The 22,093-nt window shown below is 42.6% G+C and overlaps 1 protein-coding gene across 1 annotated transcript in view; it reads right to left on the reverse strand.

Moving 5' to 3' along the window:
* Window positions 1–539: 539 nt before the first annotated feature.
* The window catches only part of DSCAM (DS cell adhesion molecule), a 765,341-nt gene continuing 743,787 nt past the window's right edge, over window positions 540–22,093 (reverse strand). The window contains exon 33 of the mRNA XM_089677896.1: window positions 540–1,453. Coding sequence (XP_089534022.1) covers window positions 1,101–1,453 — 353 coding nt within the window. The 3' untranslated portion in view covers window positions 540–1,100. The remainder of the gene's footprint in view (window positions 1,454–22,093) is intronic.

Consider the following 22,093-nt stretch of genomic DNA (forward strand, 5'->3'; position numbering starts at 1 on the left):
TGAAAAAAATGGAACCAAACCTTCTATCCTAGAGTGCTTTTATAGTATCATATTTTTTTCTTACTGTAAATGATGGGTCCAATAATGTAATAATGTAAGTGCGTAATGTGTAGGACGTTTTGCAAAGGTAAGGTCCACACTCACTTTTTTCATAAACATTTAGGCTAGAAGCTGCTGAATTTCCACTGAATGACCATAAAAGAAAATAAGTTACACTCAGCCCGTGAATAGCAATGTAGGCAGATACACATTAGGGAATGCACAACATGTGGATCTGAGAGCCCTTAATGATGTTTAATATAGCCCTTCGTCATCACACGTTTGACTTCACAAAGAAGCATTTCTGGAGATGTCACCTGATAAATTAAAACAACAAACAAAAAAAGGAGGTATCATTTAAATTGCTTTGAACATATATAAAATCGGCAAGCTGTATTAAAAAAAAAAAGAAACCTATTTAAAGCCTCGTATAGTGCATATTCTATCTATTGGTAAACAACCAAAAAAATAAAAATTAAGCCAGCAAATTAAAGCAGGTATCACAGCAGAAGGCAAGAGACCCTTTATTTTTCAAGGACAAAATTCAACGAGTCAAAGATAATTTAAATGAGAAAAAGTCTATCTTCTCTGATAGAACTCTATGTAACAAAAAATAATGACTTATGAATATTAGTTTTAAAAAAAAGTAATGTTAACTAAATCATTTTTCTCTTTAACAATACCATTCAACGTCTGGATATTTTTATTTTTACGAATTATTTTGTTTTGTAATTTGGGTGTGCTGGAAATTTTCAAGTAAACTGTTCTCATGCACCAGACTGTAGAAAAGTGGTACAAAGGTGACAATAAAATAACCCAAATCCTTTAAAGAGTTTGACATCCAGGAAGATGAATGTTGTATAGGTGATCCAAAGGGGTAAAATAAAAATAACGAAGAGTCTTTGCACTGTCTGTAAATTCCTCTTTTAAATGTTTTGGCAATCCTTTTTTTTTTCTCTTTTGTTTAAATTATAAATGTTGGAATTTCGTAGAAAAAGGTAGCTTTGATTTGCATTTGTTTTTTTTTTTTAGTATTTACAAGCTCTTTTTTTGTTTAGTTGTTATACCAGGGTATAGGATTTTGTGTAAGGGTTGTTTCCTTTCAAGTGACCCCTGGAGTCCAGTAGCGATTCTTGTGAACTGCTAATTTTAGCTGCCTGTCCTAGCTCTGTGGCTTCTCGTGGCGGTACCGGTGCAGCCGCCGTTGCCCCAGCACTGGGCTGCCATGACTGTAATTCCCTTGCTGATGGGTTTTCCATGGGTATTGGTTCCAGAACTGTGGGCCGCTTCAGGGTCCGGCTTTTTTGAGGTTCCAAGCAAGCCTGCCCTAAGCCCAAGTCTCTGCTAGTTCCTGAAGCACCTCGATTTAATAAAAAGTCCATCCTAAGGTACGGCGGTAAGTTCATCACGTCACCTTGGAAAGAATCAGAAAGAACATAGAGATTAGACATTCAATATATACATTTAAAGCTTATTAAAGTGCTGAAACTACAGACTTGATAATTTGTCACGATAAAAAAAAAAATGGTTATTCTTCTGTGGTGTTCCACCATCTCATGTTCCTCTTGTAGATCTGAAGCTGAGGAAAACTGAGACTTGGATAAGATGAGGGATATCTAAGCAGTAACAAACCCTTTGGGAACATGGTCGCTAACCAAGGACTGAGTCCAATTCTTCTACCTTAACCCCCTGGTACTGTACTTTCTAGCTCCAGAACTCCTCCACAATTTACAATGATCCATCCAGATTTGACTTTTCTATTATTTGGTCCTCTATAGTGAGAAAACAAACCGGAAAATAAAGCAAACACATTTTCAAGCCAAATGCACTCTCGTTTTATCGGGTCAGTAGGTACCATCTAAAGATCTTGGTGACCTCTGCCAGGGCCTAAGCAGCTACAGTCTACAATCCAATCTGAGGCTTGTGAACATGGCTGTTTTAGTTTTTATTTCCCCACTTTTTGTTTTAAAAATGATTGCTCATGCAATTTCCGCCCAATAAAAGGCCACGCACTTTGGTAAAGGAAGAAGACATGGTCAGGAAAGTAACACAATTTTGAAACAAATCTTTTTACTCTGCCTCTTGCATACTTGGCAGCTTTTGTTGTGTTACATTCTTAAAAACTGTACTGCCTAATTCCACATTGAATGCCCCTTTAAATAGTTAATTTGGGCTAAGTTGTCCCGAACAAATTATTTACTGATCTAACAGGTGAACTTCCTGGACTTGCTGTATTAACTGTATGTAGCCTCAGCTACATATAGTATACAGTGCTGTGTTGTGACAGTTGGATGGAGACTTCCCGTCCCACTCCTGCAACAAATCAGAGTTGGGCTGAGAGTTGCTCAGCCATTCACTGGAAGCTTTGTATTCTATGAATGAACACAAAGCTTTCTCTGATTATGTATATAATAAAATAAGTGAGCGCTATAAACAATCACAAGCAGCCAAAGCACCAAAAAGGCAAACCAAAAAACCTCCAAAACAATCAAAAACAGCAAGGTGCGGTGCTAGAACAGCAAATAGATGAAGTCCAATCTATATATATCATACCATATGAATTGCACAAATCATATATATGTGAGGATTAAAGTGACAAAAGTGCAAATATACAATGCTGAGAGGTGTAATGGGTGATGTTTAGTGAGCACTTAATAGTGCCATTTATCTATTCACATTAATAGTCCTAAAAACTGTCCAAAAAGGTGCTTAAGTGTGAAGATTCATCTGAAAAGATCTCAGGTAGGTGCTCTATATAATCCAGGTGATGTGCCGTGAAATATGTTAGGAAAACGCACTCACCAGATGCGCAACTGTAATGCGCATATATATATATATATATATATATATATATATATATATCTCCCTCTCAGGATGTCTGCCAGAGGTCCCTTTAAGGATAGGGTCAGCCTGGTCTGGCCAAAGACAGAAGTGTATCCCCTTCCCCTGGGTAGTCTGCGGTCCTCCAGAATGGGCTCTGTATTGGTATCCGCTCACAAAGAGCCTCATTAAATGATGTCTTTGTGGCCCTGGCTATACATGGGCTGCCTGCTTGCAGTCTTTCTCTGATTGGCTGACACGGAGATTGAGATGGCATCTGCCAGCCTCTCCACCTCAACCACTTAGAGAAAGGTTTGTATTCATTCATAGAATACTCATGAATGCCTAACTATTTGTTGTGGTAGTGGGATGGGAAGTCTCCCCTCAAGTAACAGAACACACTGCTATATACTGTATATACTGTATGTAGCTGAGGCTACATACAGTTAATGTAGTGCGCCCAGCAAGCACAAGCAAGCTTGATGATGCAGTAAATTGTGTTTTAGCCAGTTTGAACCAAACAAACTATTTAAAAGGACATTAAATGTGGAATTTGGCTTTACCAGTATGAAGGTTCAGGAAAGCAGTATTTGTGATAAGTTAAGATCAAGAACATGGAGGAAAGTTCAAAACCTACCTTAGAAAGTATTATTTTACCAAAAAGGTAGTACATGTTTGGAACAGACTTTCAGCAGAGGTAGAAAGTAGGTCAACAGTTTATTCAAACATGGTTGAGTGTTTATATATATATATATATATATATATATACACGCACACACACACACTATATTGTCAAAGGTATTGCGAGACCAATCCAAATCACTGGATTCAGGTGTTCCAATCACCTCCATGGTCACAAATGTATAAAATCAAGCACCTAGGCATGCAGACTGCTTCTACAAACATTTGTGAAAGAATGGGTCGCTCTCAGGAGCTCAGTGACTCCAAGCGTGGTACCGTGATAGGTTGTCACCTGTGCAATAAGTCCATCCGTGACATTTCCTGGCTACTAAATATTCCACGGTCAACTGTTAGTGGTGTTATAACAAAGTGGAAGCAACTGGGAACAACAGCAACTCAGCCACCAAGTGGTAGGCCACGTAAAATGACAGAGCGGGGTCAACGCATGCTGAAGTGCACAGTGCGCAGAAGTCACCAACTGTCTGCAGAGTCAATAGCTAAAGACCTCCAAACTTCATGTGGCCTTCAGATTAGCACAACAACAGTGCGTAGAGAGCTTCATGGAATGGATTTCCATGGCCGAGCAGCTGCATCCAAGCATTACATCACCAAGTGCAATGCAAAGCGTCAGATGCAGTGGTGTAAAGTATGCCACCACTGAACTCTATAGAGCAGTGGAGACGTGTTCTCTGGAGTGATGAATCACACTTCTCTGGCAATCCGATGGACTTGTCTGGGTTTGACACTTTCCAGGAGAACAGTACTTACATAACTGCATTTTGCCAAGTGTAAAGTTTGGTGGAGGGGAGATTATGGTGTAAGGTTGTATTTCAGGGGATGGGCTTGACCTATTAGTTCCAGTGAAGAGAACTCTGAAGGCGTTAGCATACCGAGACATTTTGGACAATTCCATGCTCCCAACTTTATGGGAAGAGTTTGGGGATGGTCCCTTCCTGTTCCAACATGACTGCGCACCAGTGCACAAAGCAAGGTCCATAAAGACATGGATGAGCGAGTTTGGGGTGAAAGAACTTGACCTGCACAGAGTGAACACTTTTGGGATGAATTAGACCAACATCAGTGCCTGACCTCAAAATTGCAATTCTGGAAGAATGGTCAAACCTTCCCATGGACACCCTCCTAAACTTCGTGGACGGCCTTCCCAGAGGAGTTGAAGCTGTTATAGCTGCAAAGGGCGGGGCCAACTCAATATTGAACCCTACGGACTAAGACTGGGATGCCATTAAGTTCAGGTGCTTGTAAAGGCAGGCGGCCCAATACTTTTCGCAATATAGTGTTTGTGTGTATATATATATATATATATACACAGGTGCAATTATGTGGATGTACCCTGTACGTGTAGGCCCAGGACAGGCCAGGAGGCCCAAAAGGAGTAAACCTACACTCAGGAACATCCAGCTGTAGTCTCTGTCCCTTATGGAGCTATGGGCTAGGGCAGATTGCAAAAGGCCTTTTTAGGCCAGGCCAAGAGTTCCCTGTGTGCATGGAAAAATAATATATTTTAAATATATTTTACAAATATTCTTCCCAAATATATTGACATATATATGAAATACTACAATTTTGGCCGTATTCAATATATTTAAAAATAAAAGTTCAAAATATATTTCAATATATATATATATATATATATATATATACTGTATAGAAATGCTGTTTTTATATGCATTTACAAATATATGTACAAATATGTTAAAATTACTTTTTTATATGCTAAAAAAAATCTAAAGAATATATTTCAAAAATATACATATTATTCATATATTTTGTAATATATAAAAAATGCATTTCAACATACAGTGTGTATATACATATATATATATATCTATATATCTATATATAGATATGTATATTCTGAAATGTATTGAATGCGGTCAAAATTGTAGTATTTCAAATATATGTCAAGTGCACCTAGCAAGGAGGTGACTACAGAAAGAACAATCCAGAGCACTAATGACCCCAGGTAGAGGAAAGACTGTAACGGAGATTGCTGCTATGGTGCTGCATATCCTTTTGCTTTCACTTGTGACTACTGCGGACTGTCCACTTAAAGTGATTGACTGCGTAATGTCCAGTAACTCCTGAATGTATATCTTTGTGATGTGATTGTTATGTCATTTCCTGAATTCCACCAGTAAAGTACAGCAAAACTACATATATGTGTGGATAAGGTCAGTGGCCAGGCATATAATGTGAAGGCCTCTGACATGGAATGGGGCACAGGATGGTGGAGGGTTCAGCCTCAACAGGAGGGACAATGTTTTAGCAAGACAGGAGCGGGGGTAAGGACTTGTCCTCTTGAGGCCAAATAGAGCAAACCACAAATATCCCCTTACATATACGAGGGGCGTTCAAGTCAAACTGGAACTTAAAATTTTACAGGTCTAAAAAGGGATGGTAGCAAGGCGGTACTACACCCAGTAGTAAGTGGCAAGTGTGTCCTATTACTGACAGGCAGTGCACATGTCACAGGCCAGCCCAGAGACTGGTAATCAAGATGGCAGACAATAGTGTTAGTGCTTGCATAGAACAGCGTGTTGTGATGAAGATTCTTGCAAACGAAGGCTTAAAAGCCACAGATATCTGCAGGAGGCTTCAAGCACAATACGGTGATGAATCGCTCCGCCGCAGTTAGGCATTTGAATGGTGTAAACGTTTAGCTGTCCCAGCCCACAGCAGTCATTCCTGTGAAAATTCAATGCCTGATCTTGGATATTAGACGCATAACCTGTTGTGAAATTGCACAAGAGGCAAATCTTTTTGTGGGAACGGTGAACACAATGATGACAGAGTGAAGCAGGCTGTCCTAGGATGGTTCAGGCGTACTGACAAATCTTTCTATGTCAAAGTTTTCCAGGCATTAGCTAAATGCTGGAATAAGTGTATAAATGTAGCAGGGGAGTATGTAGAAAAATAAATGCAGTTTCTATTTGTTCTTGTATTATATATACTCAGAAGTCTGACTTGAATGCCCCTCGTGTATATATAGATACGTATATATATATATATATATATATATATATACTGTATATATAGATATATATATATATGTACCGCTTGGTCTTTTTCTGCCATCACTTTTCGATGTTTCTAAAAGTCGTTCCTCTTTAGAATATTCATTCGCACACAACAATCCATCACATGACAAAAATGCAATTATATCAACATTTTTAAAAGGCGAGCTTATTGGTTACAGATACATCAAGTCAAGAAGCCGGTGTACAGAAGAACAGCAAATTTCCACCATATGAGCTGTTCTTAATGCTGATCGGATTTCCATTTAAATATTATCAATCGCTACTTCTCTTAACACGATAAAATAATTATAGAGGCTGCTGATTGTAGCAAGGACGGCACAACAAGAGCTTGTGCTTCCGTCCCTGAATAAAACAGGATCTATCCGTCTCATTCTTCCGGCAATTTGTTAAGGCACAATGAGGCTGAGAGATCTTGTTTTCTCAGACAAAGCTTTATTAAGTTTTGTGGCACGGTTGAGTTCCCCGAAGTTCTAATTACCTTCTTTCAGTGTTTCGACATCTTATTACCAATGAGAGCAAACCTATCAACCACTTAAAACCTGCAGAAGAGCAACTTTCAATAATTCATGCGTTAAAAACTAATTAGCAACAAAATGATAAATGATAAATTGAGCCTAAACTCTGTTAATTTGATTTGGAGGTGGACAAAGCCTAGCAGCCTGGAGTGTATCAACAAAAAAGTGACCCGTGCCTACCGCTGTCCACTGAAATAAATCATTTTAGGCACTTTAATGGGGTTTAAAAAAATATGCTTTGAGATATATATATATATACATATACATACACACACACTGATCAAACAAATTAAAGGAACACTTTAATCAGAGTACAGCGTCAAGTCAATGAAACTCCTGGGATATTGATCTGGTCAGTTAAGTAGCAGAGGGGGTTGTTAATCAGTTTCAGCTGCTTTGGAGTTAATGAAATTAACAACAGGTGCACTAGATGGACAACAATGAGACGACCCCCAAAACAGGAATGGTTTTACAGGTGGAGGTCACTAACATTTTTTTCCCTATTCATCTTTTCTGACTGTTTTTCACTTGTTTTGCATTTGGCTAGGGTCAGTGTCACTACTGGTAGCATGAGGCCATACCTGGACCCTACAGAGGTTGCACAGGCAGTCCAACTCCTTCTGGATGGCACATCAATACGTGCCATTCCCAGAAGGATTGCGGTGTCTCCAGCACAGTCTCAAGCGCATGGAGGAGATTCCAGAAGACAGGCAGTTACTCTAGGAGAGCTGGACAGGGCCGTAGAATGTCCTTAACCCATCAGCAGGACCGGTATCTGCTCCTTTGTGCAAGGAGGAACAGGATGAGCACTGCCAGAGCCCTACAAAATGACCTCCAGCAGGTCACTGGTGTGAATGTCTCTGACCAAACAATCAGAAACAGACTTCATGAGGGTGTCCTGAGGGCCCGATGTCCTCTAGTGGGCCCTGTGCTCACTGCCCGGCACCACAGAGCTCGATTGGCATTTGCCATTGAACACCAGAATTGGCAGGTCCACCACTGGCACCCTGTGCTTTTCACAGATGAGAGCAGGTTCACCCTGAGCACATGTGACAGATGTGAAAGAGTCTGGAGAAGCCGTGGAGAATGTTATGCTGCCTGTAACATGGTTCAGCATGACTGTTTTGGTGATGGGTTAGTGATGGTCTGGGGAGGCATATCCATGGAGGGATGCACAGACCTCTACAGGCTAGACAATGGCACCCTGACTGCCATTAGGTATTGGGATGAAATCCTTGAACCCATTGTCAGACCCTACACTGGTGCAGTGGGTCCTGGCTCTTACTGTGAAGAAGCCTTTCCGTATCTGGAGCTTAAATCTAATTTCATCCAGACGTAAAGAGTGCCTCTTTGTCCTCTGTGATGAAAGTGAATAATTCAATACCAGGTTCACATACAGTGAACCAGTAACACACCACCTGTATTAGAGCACCCCCACTCTGGATGGAGGAGCCCAGGAGGCACCTTTGGAAAGCAGCATTTTCAGTTTGAGGGAAGTGTTAGATGGACTAACAGATTTAAATACACTAACAAACTGAAGCCAAACTCCAGCTCAAACTTTAAAAGCCGCTACAGCAGTTTTGTTTCTTTTGGGATAAAGGTTTTATATAAATAAAAGCTGATCATTGTAAGCAACCCTGTCAGTGGTAAATGGTTTGTCTCAACCTTCTAACTGCTACATCTGCAGAATAGCTCGTTCTATTGAAAAACAACAGACTTACTGGCAGGATCACCAGATGAAAATAGAAAAAAGAAACCCTAAAAAAGAAAAGGAATGCAGCCATTACATCTAAGAACTGGTCAGCTGCAATACAAGAAATGTTTGTTTTTGGGTTTGATACCACTTTACAAATCAACCTCTGAGCTCCAGTGACTTTGCCTGGGCTTCAATGATGTCCTGCAAGCAGGACGAAGCATCACCTAGGCTCTACACCAGCCTTTCTCAAACTTTTAGAGGAACCCTTGAAATAATTTTCTGGTCTCAGGGAACCCCTGCTAATAATTAAGACATCTACAGCTCCCTGTACATTAGTATGATGGTCAGTGGGAAGAATTCTCACATTTGTGCCCACAGGGAACCCCATGCCCCACCTCTCTCAGATAGCTAAGATCACTGGTGCCAGTGGTTACATATCTTCGGGGTAGAAATTGCTCAAGGAAGCCCTAGCACCCTCTGGAGGAACCCTGGTTGAGAAAGCTGGGCAGCACAGTGTCTAAATGGTTAGCACTTCCACCTGGCAGTACTAGGGGCGTCGGTTTGAATCCCAACCACAGCACCACCTGCATGGAGTTTGCATGTTCTCCCTGAGCCTGTGTGTGTTTCCACCAGGTACTCTGGTTTCCTCCCACACTCCAAAGACATGCTGGGAGGTTGATTGGATCCTTTCTAAATTGGATCATTGACTACTGCAACTCCCTCCTCACTGGCCTGCCTCACCGCTGGCTATCCCCGCTTCAGTCGATCCTGAATATGGCTGCCAGACTCATTCACCTTTCCAACCGCTCCGTTTCCGCCACCCCCCTCTGCCAATCCCTCCACTGGCTTCCGATTGCACAACGGATCAAATTCAAAATCCTAACACTGACGTACAAAGCTGTCCACCATACTGCCCCGAACTACATCACTGACCTAATATCCAAGTACCGCCCAGCACGCACACTCCGCTCCTCACAAGACCTCCTTCTCTCTAGTTCCCTGGTCTCCTCCTCCCATGCCCGCCTCCAGGACTTCTCTAGGGTGTCACCCATCCTCTGGAACTCCCTGCCCCAACCTATCAGATTATCACCTACTCTCCTCTCCTTCAGGCGCACTCTGAAAACCCATCTCTTCAGGGAAGCCTACCCCACCCCCTGCTAACTGCCGATCTCCTCCACTCTTCCTACCACTCCATCCCCCACAGCTATCTCCTCCTGTGCCACCATCCCCTCCCTCCTAGATTGTAAGCTCCAAAGAGCAGGGCCCTCAATCCCCTCATGTTTTGCATTGTATTGGTATTGTTCTGTCACATGTTCTGTCCCCCTTTGTAATGTACAGCGCTGAGCGAACTATTGGCGCTTTATAAATACTGTATAATAATAATAATAATTTCTAAACCTTAGATTGTACGCCCCTTGAGGGTTAGGGACTGATGTGAATGTACAATATATATGTAAAGCGCTGTGTAAATTGATGGCGCTATATAAGTACATGTAATAAATAAAAATAAATAAATAAAGCTGCTCTACACTGTAAACCTGTAAGTCACAAGGTGAGAGGCTGTAGTAGGGGGCTGATCTGTGTCAGACATTTGTGAAAACAGACATCAGCAGGATTTACATGATTGTGTCATCACTGAATCAGCATCCCAGACCACAGAGCAGACATTGACTCCAGATGATGCTTGAACAATCATGGTGCTGTCCTTCTGGAGAATAAAAAGGGCAGATGAAAGCACTAGCCAGGGGAGTACTGTGATCTCTGTGAGAGGTATTTAATACCTGGAAATGTCACACTTACACATTATTTAGCATGTTGCACTTATCATTAAAAATAACCCTGGTGCTCGGTCCACATGGCTCTCTGTATTCAGCCGTCCTTCCCAATCCATTTCCTTGTCAGTGTTCCCAACCTATCCCCGGACGCCCAGCCAACTCCAGCCCTAAAAATAGCCCAGCCGCGCCGCCAATAATTATCTTTTCTGTGATGAAATTTTAAAGCCATTTTTCCTGACAGATTTATACTTTTAGCTGCGAGTCAGATGTGAAAATTAGATTTTTGGAGATATTGGAAAACAGATTAGTGGAGGCTTTCAGATGACTTTTTTTTTTTCTTTCCTCATTGTCTGTAGATCTCAGGGCGATCGGCTGACAGGAGGAAAACATATTTCTTATGAGATTACTCCGCAATCACAGATGCTAAGCTGCCATATTGCGGATTCTCAAACATTCTTCCCTTTTGTAATTATAACCGCTGTGTGCAGAATCATGGGAAGACATCCGATAGGTGCGCCTGTCCTCTACGATGCCGAGATAACTTGGCTTCATTATCGCTGGAGGAAAACTGCACCTTCCCACTGCTGCCTGTGGAGTTCCCTTTCCTCTAAGGTGAGGGTCTCCAAACTCCGGCCCATGGGACACATACTGTATGACCAGGGGCGGACTGACCATTTGGAAACTCAGGCACTGCCCGAGGGCCCGGGGTCAGTAGGGGGCCCCATGAGATGCCCCTGGTACCTTTTTCGAGTTTGGGCAAGGACACAGGGGCCCCATGATCCCCTATTGCCCGGGGGCCCCATGAGTTGTCAGTCCGCCCCTGTGTATGACCCACTGCAAGATTTTATCTGGCCCCCAGCTAGGGTCAGTGGTGAATCCTCAGAGTGCACTAAATGAGGATAAATCCTCATGCACACGGGATGTTTTTACAGCGGCTGTTTTTGGCTTTTAGCATTTTTTTCTACAGCCAGTAAACCCCCCAGCATGTTATTTATTTCAGGTACTTATATAGCGCCATCAATTTACGCAGCGCTTTACATATATATTGTACATTCACATCAGTCCCTAACCCTCAAGGGGTGTACAATCTAAGGTCCCTAACTCACATACATACATACACATACTAGGGACAATTTAGACAGGAGCCAATTAACCTACCAGCATGTCTTTGGAGTGTGGGAGGAAACCCACGCAGGCACAGGGAGAACATGCAAACTCCAGGCAGGTGGTGCCGTGGTTGGGATTTGAACCGAAGACCCTAGTACTGCCAGGCGGAAGTGCTAATCATTTAGCCACTGTGTTGCCCAGTTATCCTATGTGTCTATACACACATGGGCTTTAATCAGCATTTTTTGGCTGGAAAAAAAACTCCAGAACTAGTGGGTTTCTAGAGGAGTTTTTTGCTGTAAAAACATGTGTAAAACATGGGTTTTTGGGTGTTTTTTTTAGCAAAGATTTTATTTTTTGTGTACAAAAATGCTAAAAACCACAACCGTGGAAAAACGCGGCTAAAACCTAATGCAAAAATGCTAAAAACCGCTGAAAAACATGCGTTTTTTAATGCAACTTTGTACAGCTAGCGCTACCAGCGTTATTAAATCACCCAGTGTGCATGAAGTCTAAAGGTCAGCAGAGGCTTTCTATGGTCCCCACTGTAGGGAAAGACTCTGATGGGCAACTGCCTGAAAAATAAACAGACAATTGTTTTAAAAAATGGCCAATTTTCAAACTGTCCATAAATGTCTGTTACGGGCATTGTTTGCCCATAAAATATATGGTCGCGAGCAGGGGCGGACTAACAACTCATGGGGCCCCCGGCAATAGTTTTGCCCAAACTCAAAAAAGCCTATGAAAAAGGTACCAGGGACATCTCATGGGGCCCCCTACTGACCCCGGGCCCTCGGGCAGTGCCCGAGTTTCCAAATGGTCAGTCCGCCCCTGGTCGCAGGCCAACTTTGGAGCTGCATGTTATGTCTTGTCAGTAAAAAAAAAGTTATGGGAGGTTGGCAACCCTGCCTGATATAAGGGGGGATTCTGATGTAAAGGGGACTCTGATGTAAGGGGGGATTCTGATGGGGATCCTGATGTAAAGAGGGACTGTGATGAAGACACAGTAGTAAGAGGAGACTCTGATAAGGACCCTGATTTAAAGTGGTTTTAAAGGCTCAAGGTTTTTTACCTTCATGCATTCTTTTGTATTCCATAACATTTATTAGGTTCAAAGAGACAATACAAATCAAAAAGTACAACAAAGAAGGGGTATCCAAAGGATCGCAGTGAACAAGGCAGGTAGGAAGGCACAGTGGTTTAGGCGATACAGTTTGTCTGACGTACACAATCAATACAAAATGTGAGCAGAGAATGCAGACTGCAAGGGATTACATCAACAATAGAGGATAGGCTATTCCTATTCACGGTTTCGGCATAGGTCTCTGTGTAAGGGCATGGATGTATGTCTGATCGAGAAGCAACATATCCTGAATTCGTTGGAAGTTCAATGAGAGATGAATGAATAGCCTCTTATTAAGTCAAGGGTTACGTATCGTGTATGTGTGCCTATCAGTATCATCGGAAGAAGGTCTGGAAAATGGGAATGGGAGAGTGTTAGTGTATCTTGTGGGGAATGAAGTAAATACCTTCATGTATTCTATGCATGAAGATAAAAAACCTTCTCTCAATCCAGCGATCGAGAGATCCCCTCTCGATCCAGCGATGTGCACGGGAGTCTTGGCTATCCCGGGACTCCCTCTTCTCATTGGCTGAGAGAGAAGTGGGAGCCATTGGCTCCCATTACTGTCAATCACAGCCAGTGAGCCAATGAGAAAAAGAGGGGGCAGGGCAGGGCTGAGCCGCAGCTCCATGTGTGAATGGACACACTGAGCAGTGGGTGCCCCCATAGCAAGCCGCTTGCTGTTGGGGCACCTAACAGGAGGGAGGGGTCAGGAGAGCCTGTGGGGGACCAGAGAAGAGGAGGATCCAGGCTGCTCTGTGCAAAACCACTGCACACAGTGGGTAAGTATAGACATGTTTGATTTTTTTTTTTTAAATAAACCTTTAGAATCACTTTAGGGCAGTGTTTCTCAACTCCAGTCCTCATGGACCCCCAACAGGTCATGTTTTCAGGATTTCCATTATTTTGCACAGGTGATTTGATCAGTTTCACTGCCTTAGTAATTACCACAGCTGTTTCATCTGAGGGAAATCCTGAAAACATGACCTGTTGGGGGTCCATGAGGACTGGAGTTGAGAAACACTGCTTTAGGGGGATTTTGATGGGGACCCTAATGTAAGGGGGGCTCTGATGGGGACAATGGGACAGGTAAGTAACACTTACAGGTCTTGCTCCTCCCCCATCCTTTTAAATAAACTTTTAGAATCACTTTAGGGGGATTTTGATGGGGACCCTAATGTAAGGGGGGCTCTGATGGGGACAATGGGACAGGTAAGTAACACTTACAGGTCTTGCTCCTTCCCCATCCTTTTAAATAAACTTTTAGAATCACTTTAGGGGGATTTTGATGGGGACCTTAATGTAAGGGGGGCTCTGATGGGGACCCTGGGACAGGTAAATAACACTTACAGGTCTTGCTCCTCCCCCACCCTGTGACTGCTCCTTAGGGATAACCAATAGACTGCTGAGCTCATGTCCCCCTATCAGCACGCTCCTTAGTGTCTCCTCTGCTGCTTATCCCTCCACCCGTCTGAGCTCTGCAGCGCAGGGAATGCAAGAAGCTGATGCCAAGTTGAATTCAGGCACTTGCACTATTTACAAATATATTTAACAAACAAACTTGAATTTTTGGTTTTGGCTGGAGTGCATCTAATGATTTTGGCAATTGTACACCAGTAGATAAATAAGAGCCCATTCATATTTAATTCCATAGTGACCCCTTAAACTCAGCATAAACAAGATGCATTAAAGGTATTAATTAAACATGTGCTGATCCATGTATATTTAATATATTCGATATCCCTCCTATTCAAGCAGTTATACAAGAGAACTATGACCATTAATCAGTAATAATTAATGATATGGCCGTGCTGAGCCTTCCTGCCGCTCGCTTGTTTCGAGAAAGTCATCTAAAAATGAGCAAAATGAAGGCAGGCCAGGAAGGCAGAGGCCATGAAAAGTCTCTCTTTTACGATTAGCCCGAGTGTGTGATCAATGTGTCACAAGTGCAGGGGGATCGGAGCGCCATAACAAACACTGAATTATAAGAAGTGACCATAAACTTGTGTGCATGGCCCAACGGTGACCGGCACAGAATACCAAACAGTCCTCATTTGGTCAAATAGGGGTTCCAGAAGTTATGCTAAAACACTCAAAGTTGTATTTTTATCTCTTATATTAATCATTTTGCATTTGACTATAATAAGGAGAACACTGCCTGAACAAGCTGATTCAATATCAAATACCGAGCTCCATTCACAAACCAGTTTCTTACCGCATCTGAGTATTCAGCAAGATTCTGCACAGCGTTTTTCAAAAAGTTTTTTGAAATTCACTAATAAACACTAGTAAAATACTGCATGAAGTCATGCGCTATTTTAACTGTGAAACTAGTAATTTAACACCCGGTGTATTTATTTACAGTAGTAGGAGTGGGCGGCTGCCAGCCTCCTTAACAACCAGTAACTGTCATGGTTGTTAAGGAGCGGGTGGCTGCCGTGTCCTTAACAACCAATGAGTCATCATCAGCGGGGTTCCCTGCTGACAGCTGAATGTAAGCAAAACAATTGCCAGCAATTAAAACTGGCGCAAAAAAATGGCTTGGGTTCCCCCCGAGTCCATACCAGGCCCTCGTGGTCTGATATGGATTTTAGGGGAACCCCACACCAAAAACAGCTTGGGTCCCCCCCCCCCCAATCCATACCAGACCCTTTGTTTTTTTTACAGCAGTTTTTAAATGCTGACACTTGTTTTCTTTACATTCAGCTGTCAGTGTGGAACCATGCTGACACCTGATTACTCATTGGCTGTTAAGGACGTGACAGCTGCCTGCTCCTTAACAACCATGTTATTTACTGGTTGTTAAGGATTCTGGCGGCTGCCGGATCCTTAACTATCACATGCCAGGACCTCTACCACAGTTATTTAATAATTTCCTTTTGTGAAGTAAAGGATAAGTTCACCTTTTGGACAAAAATAATAAATGCACTTTTTTGCAGGTAAAAAAATGTGCATTTATTATTTTTGTCCAAAGGAGCCTGGAAAGCATTGCACCAGCGATCAGCAGATTGCTGATGCCATGCAGGTGAAGTACGATCAAGCAGATATTCTGACAGGAAGAATCAATGAACTACCATGGCGCTCCACAGCGCTGTGATAGTTCATTGAAAACTACAAGTCGACAGCCGCTAAGGCTGAACACCGTGAATGAATGATACAGCCGTGTGGGCGGAGCCCCACATGGCCGCGCTGTTTCAGCTATCAGACAGATAGTACGGGGAAACATCTCCCCATATCATCTGTCAGCCCTCATGCACACCGGACATTTTGATAACGCTGGTAATGTTAGCTGTGTAAAGTCATGCTAAAAACGTGAGTTTTTTTCGCTTTTTTTAGCGTTTTTTGCATTGGCGTTTAGCTGCGTTTTCCCGTGTTTTTCTGCGTTTGCGGTTTTTATCGTTTTTGGACCAAAATACTTTTTTTTGGTCAATAAATGCTGGTTTGTGGCGCTTTACCGCGTTTTGCTGCATTTTTCAGCATAAGAGAGTTTTAACAGCTAAAAAACTACTCTAGAAACTCACTAGTTCTGGGGGGGGGGGGGGGGGTTTCCAGCCACAAAACATTGATTACAGTCTATGTGTGCATGGATACATAGGATAACATGCTGAGGGGTTTACTAGCTGTAGAAAAAAGCCAAAAACAACAGCTGTAAAAAAAGTGTGCATGAGGACTTAGAAGGAGGGGGCAGCGGGTGCAGCTGCGGCTATGGGAACATATTATATGCTCCACCCTAAAAATGGATGGAACATGAAATATGTTCCCAAAGGTGAACTTATCCTTTAACTCCTGTTTTATGAGTTATTTATGAGGTAAGTACTACATAAAGCAACAGTGAGTTGACATTTTCAGGATCACATGCACTGTTTCGGAAAACACCTAAATACCACATGCGATCTGCTTTTGTGGATGGAGCCCAGTATCTTGAAAAATTTAACATGACATTTTAAGTTTAATCTGCTTATATTTTGCCTTCCCTGGTTCCTTCTTCCCTCTTCTCACCAACATGGTAATGACATTTTGAAATAAAACCTTTCCATTTCATAACATTTTAGACCCAATGATTTCATCGCTGGCTCCCTGTGCTTCTTTATGCAACGCAGGAAGATCCTGGCTGGTGGGAGAGGTTGCACATGAAAACATCACAGCACCCTGCCTCAGTATTCAAGAGTCCTTAGTGTTGGTTATGTGTTATAGAAGACACTGGTAGTGATGAGGCAGAAGTATGACTTTACTTGTGTGGCTTAAGTTACAAACATACAGAGCACATTTTTTCAGGAGAGAGATTACTTCCTGAAGAGATTATAGAGAAGAGGGAAGAGATAGAACCAACAAGTTTTACACATGCACAACTAGTAACCTTTAGTGTACAGTGCCATCTACTGGTCAAGTGATATTAACACAGAAATAATATATACAGTACATGCTGTTGCATTCCCAACACTTAGCCCTTATGCAAGCAGGAAAGAGTTATGCAAATATCAAAATGCCTTGGTGGACTGGGAGTCCCTAAGCAGACTGTATTTGCATGCAGACCACCATAGGTAACACCCACCTGTGATGCCGAGCCTTTAAGATTGAAAGAACTGAAATCCAATGAATAAAAAGAGTGGGGCAGGGACAGTTGGGATGAGGAAAGCACTGCTGAAGTTGAATTCCAGGCAGCCCAAAATAATTGCTGGCCTCTATGAATAAGCCCCGAAAAAAAAAAGGTGAAAAGCCTCTGAGGAGTTCTCTACAGGTGAGGACCAGGAGCTGAAGCCATCTTTTACCCATCTCATTCACATTTATGCAACAGGTAATTGGTATCTGTGTGCAGACGGACACCATTTTGTTCAATTCCAGGCAGGTTATGTATTTCTTAAAAAATAATAAATGTTATTTCTCTAATGCAACTTATAGAACTACGTGAATTTGACTTGATAGAACTCAGAAGGAGGGGCAGGACTGGGAGCCAATCCAGTGTGCAAAACGCATGTTAGCATGCATCAACACAACACACAAGTGCATTTGGGCCATAAGTGTATTTTTAAAGCAATTCATTTAAGCAATGGAGTCTTACAGGTTATCTCCTGCACAGCAGCACTCACATTGGAAGAGGTTGGAGTAGATGGGCATCATTTAGCCCAGGGGTCTCCAAACTATGGCCCACAGGCCACATTTGGCTCAGTGCAGGATTTTTTCCTGGCCTGCAGTTAGGGTCAGTGGCATTTTGAGGATTAAGGTCAGCAGAGGATGCTTATAGTCTATGCTCCAAACCCTCTAATCCACTCCCCGAATCTCACTCGGATGGTGAGAAAGAAGTGGACCTTGATGTAATAGGGACTCTGATTGGGACCATGATATAAGGGTGTCTCTTGATTGGGGCTCGAATGTAAGGGGGGAAGGGCTAGAATCGGGTCCCTGATGTAAGAAAAACTATGATGTAGGAGAGACCCTGATATAAAGGGTTCTCCTAATTGGGACTCGTATGTTAGAAGGGGATTCTGATGGGGACCCTAATGTAAGGATAGTCTATGATGTAAGGGGGACTCTGATGGGAACCTTGATATAAGGGGGTCTCTGATTGAGAGTCGATTGTAAGGAGAGACTTGGATGGAGATCCAGAAGTAAAGGGGAACTTTAATGTAAGGGGGGCCTTTGATGGGGTTTTTTCCCACATATAAATATTGAAAAACATTTGAAAAATATACAATTTGTCCCCCATACTGAAAATTTTTGATACCCCTGATCTAGCCATAGATTCTATATTTTGAGAGATAAAAGTAGACTTCACAATTGTCATAAAGATGTTACCAGGCTTTATTCGTGATAGAATTTTCATGTTTGTGTCATCCAAGTATTTGTACTGCGAAGAAGTTTTTTTTTTTCCATCTTCCTATTCCAAAGGGACCAGCCCACCCAAAGGTGATATTTCAATTACAGATGGAGCCTAGGCTCTTATATGTCTTAGATGCTACAGCAGTGAGATCTCCTTGCCATAATTCCCATCTATTTTCCTGCCCACCTTTCTTTGTTCCAGTGTCTTCTGTTACATTCTCCATAATATAATAAAAATCCAGCGGGGAGGATGAGAACCCCTCATAATGCCCAGGAGCAGGGGCTGACTTTGGATACCCCTTCTTTGTTGTACTTTTTGATTTGTATTGTCTCTTTGAACCTAATAAATGCTATGGAATACAAAAGAATGCATGAAGGTAAAAAACCTTGAGCCTTTAGAACCACTTTAAATCAGGGTCCTTATCAGAGTCTCCTCTTACTTCCGTGTCTTCATCACAGTCCCTCTTTACATCAGGATCCCCATCAGAATCCCCCCTTACATCAGAGTCCCCTTTACATCAGAATCCCCCCTTATATCAGGCAGGGTTGCCAACCTCCCATAACTTTTTTTTTACTGACAAGACATAACATATGTAGCTCCAAAGTTGGCCTGCGACCAGGGGCGGACTGACCATTTGGAAACGCGGGCAGTGGGGTCAGTAGGGGGCCCCATGAGATGCCCCTGGTACCTTTTTCATAGGCTTTTTTGAGTTTGGGCAAGGACACAGGGGCCCATGATCCCTATTGCCTGGGGGCCCCATGAGTTGTTAGTCTGCCCCTGCCCAAGAGCACAGAGCAACAATCTCTCCAAATCAGTCCCCAGCAGAGATAAGAACCTGACAATGTGGTTTAACTCTGCAACATCTACCAAATACTGAAATTAGGGTGGACTGGCCCTTTAAGAGACACTGATGCTTTATATCTGCTTTATGCAAGCCCGCCAGGTAGAAGAAAAATGATCTTGCCGGAGTATCACTCTGCACCTGTAAAGGTGAACATGGAACAATCCTGAATAAATAATAGAAGAATGATGAAAAACTGACTTAGCATGAGGATCTGTTTTCTTCCTGGGATCATCTTCATATATTTTTAACTGAAAAAAAGATAATGATCTTCTCACTAACCAGCGGCACACGAGGACAATACCTATCGACGCATCAGCAGGATACGATACAAAGACTGTTAGACTAAGATCTCACTTCGTTTCCAAGACTGCTCAGATGTATTGAGAATGTTTGTAGAAGCTTGGGAGTATTTCAGGCTAACAAAGCTAACTGCTAATTTTACTTAGAAAAAAAGCACTGCAGCTGTGCTAAAGTCAAGAATCCATTCTCGCTACCTTCATCTAAGTTTAATCAAATCAACTGCAACCCAATTCTACGAAGCTCCTTCTATGTGCTATTGGGTAGGACTACTGCCTATGGTTACATAACTAAAAAAAAAATGAATTAGGAAATTCATACTGTATGTATCAGCAACTGATGTTCCTAGAACATGGGAGCCGGGCAATGTTGAAGTAATGAACTGGCAAAGTGACCGTCTCTCATGTTGATTCACCCTTGCGTCCATTGATACTCACCTTCACTACGTACTTTCATGGCTCTATTCTTCCACTGAAGCACAAGCTATAAACCCTTTTTTGATTAGTACTGGAGATAACATGCTCTCTCCCTTTTAAAACAGTATTTGGGTCTGGCAAATGGCCACTTGGACCAAAGCACTGCATCCTGGGAGAAAGGGGGTAAGGTCATATGGGTAGAAGTACCAGGTATTCCTGATGGCTCAGATGGAGAAACAGTGAAGCAGGGACAAAACAGGGCTGGTGGCCTTGAGTGGAGATGCTCCATCATCCAGATGCAGAGCGCAATCCACAGTCAGTGACAGCTGCTGGGTTTTGTATAGCTTTCTGCTCCTTGTTCATACCTGTGATCCCATCACTTCGCATAGGTCTTCCAGCACCAACTTGTTATGCTCATACAGTACTTCCCCATTTACAATTCATTAATGGCAATTACCTTTTTTTTGGCATATGCAGTATATGTGAAAATGAGTTTTACAATAAATCATGTGTAAGCAGCTTGTGTAGCTCAGAAGTATAGGAGACAAAGCTGAAGCTGGTCATGGATCACTGGGAGAAGAGGCAGGGAAGGAGCAGGTCATGGACCACTGGGAAAAGAGGCAAAGCAGGAGCTGGTTATGGACCACTGGGTGAAGACACAGAGGAAGCTGGTCATGGATCACTGGGAGAAGAGGCAGGGAAAGAGCAGGTCATGGACCACTGGAAAAAGAGGCAAAGCAGGAGCTGGTCATGGACCACTGGGTGAAGACACAGAGGAAGCTGGTCATGGATCACTTGGAGAAGAGGCAGGGAAAGAGCAGGTCATGGACCACTAGGAAAAGAGGCAAAGCATGAGCTGGTCATGGACCACTGGTTGAAGACACAGAGGAAGCTGGTCATGGACCACTAGGTAAAGATACAGAGCAAGAGCTTGTCATAGATCACTAGGTGAAGAGACAGAGCAGTAACTGGTCTTGGTCCACTGGGTAAAGAGGCAGAGCAGTAGCTGGTCATGCACCACTAGGGGAAAGGGCAGAGTGGGAGCTGGCCATGGACCACAGGGGGATGAGGCAGAGAAAAAGCTGGTCATGGATGACAGGGTGAAGAGGCAGAACAAGAGCTGGCCATAGACCGATGGGAGAAAAGGAAGAGTAGATGCTGGTCATAGACCACTGAGTGAAAAGGTAGGGCATGATCTGCTCATGGATCACAGAGAGAGAAGGCAGTGCAGGAGCTGGTCATGGACCATTAGAGAAGAGAGAAAAGGCATAATGATGCTATATGGCTGTGAGGTAGAGGGAGAAAAAGCTGATTATGGCACAGAAAGGAAAGGCATCTGACTATGGAATTTTAGGAGAAGAGATGGAGATGACTGGGAAGGAAAGAGAGAGGATGTGTACAGTAAGATCGTCTTGCCCATTATCCTAGACTAGAATACTTCTCAAAAGAGTTTCTGAACCGCTGCGTCTCTGGTCCCTTGGCCACGAAGCCAAAATGAATTATAAACTTTCTATAGATTAATTTTTATAGTTGAATATATTTAACAAAAGCTTTCAACTCTCTGAAATAAATTAGGAGTATATTGTTTTGCCAACAAAGTCTTAAATCCGGTGTTGAAAGATATACTGCACACCTGGCACAATGTTATAGTTGGCATTCCAAGACACTATCTCCTAAGAGATTAATTTTCCAGAGCAGAAATACTCTCTACTGACGCCTTTCTTTTAAAGTTTATATAACCCTGTTACTTTTGGAAGACTTGGTTTAATAGAAATTTGTAATATGCTGGTGTCTTCAATTCTGTTGAAATCTAATATATGGTCAGGGCTATGATATTTCAAACAGTTGACTACTCTTAATTTAACCCCAGGGTCTCTACACAATTTTGTGGAAAAGAAGGTGA

The sequence above is a fragment of the Staurois parvus genome, unplaced genomic scaffold (assembly GCF_062004578.1).
Source record: "Staurois parvus isolate SC_StPar_1 unplaced genomic scaffold, SC_StPar_1.0 ptg000195l, whole genome shotgun sequence".
Lineage (NCBI taxonomy): Eukaryota > Metazoa > Chordata > Amphibia > Anura > Ranidae > Staurois > Staurois parvus.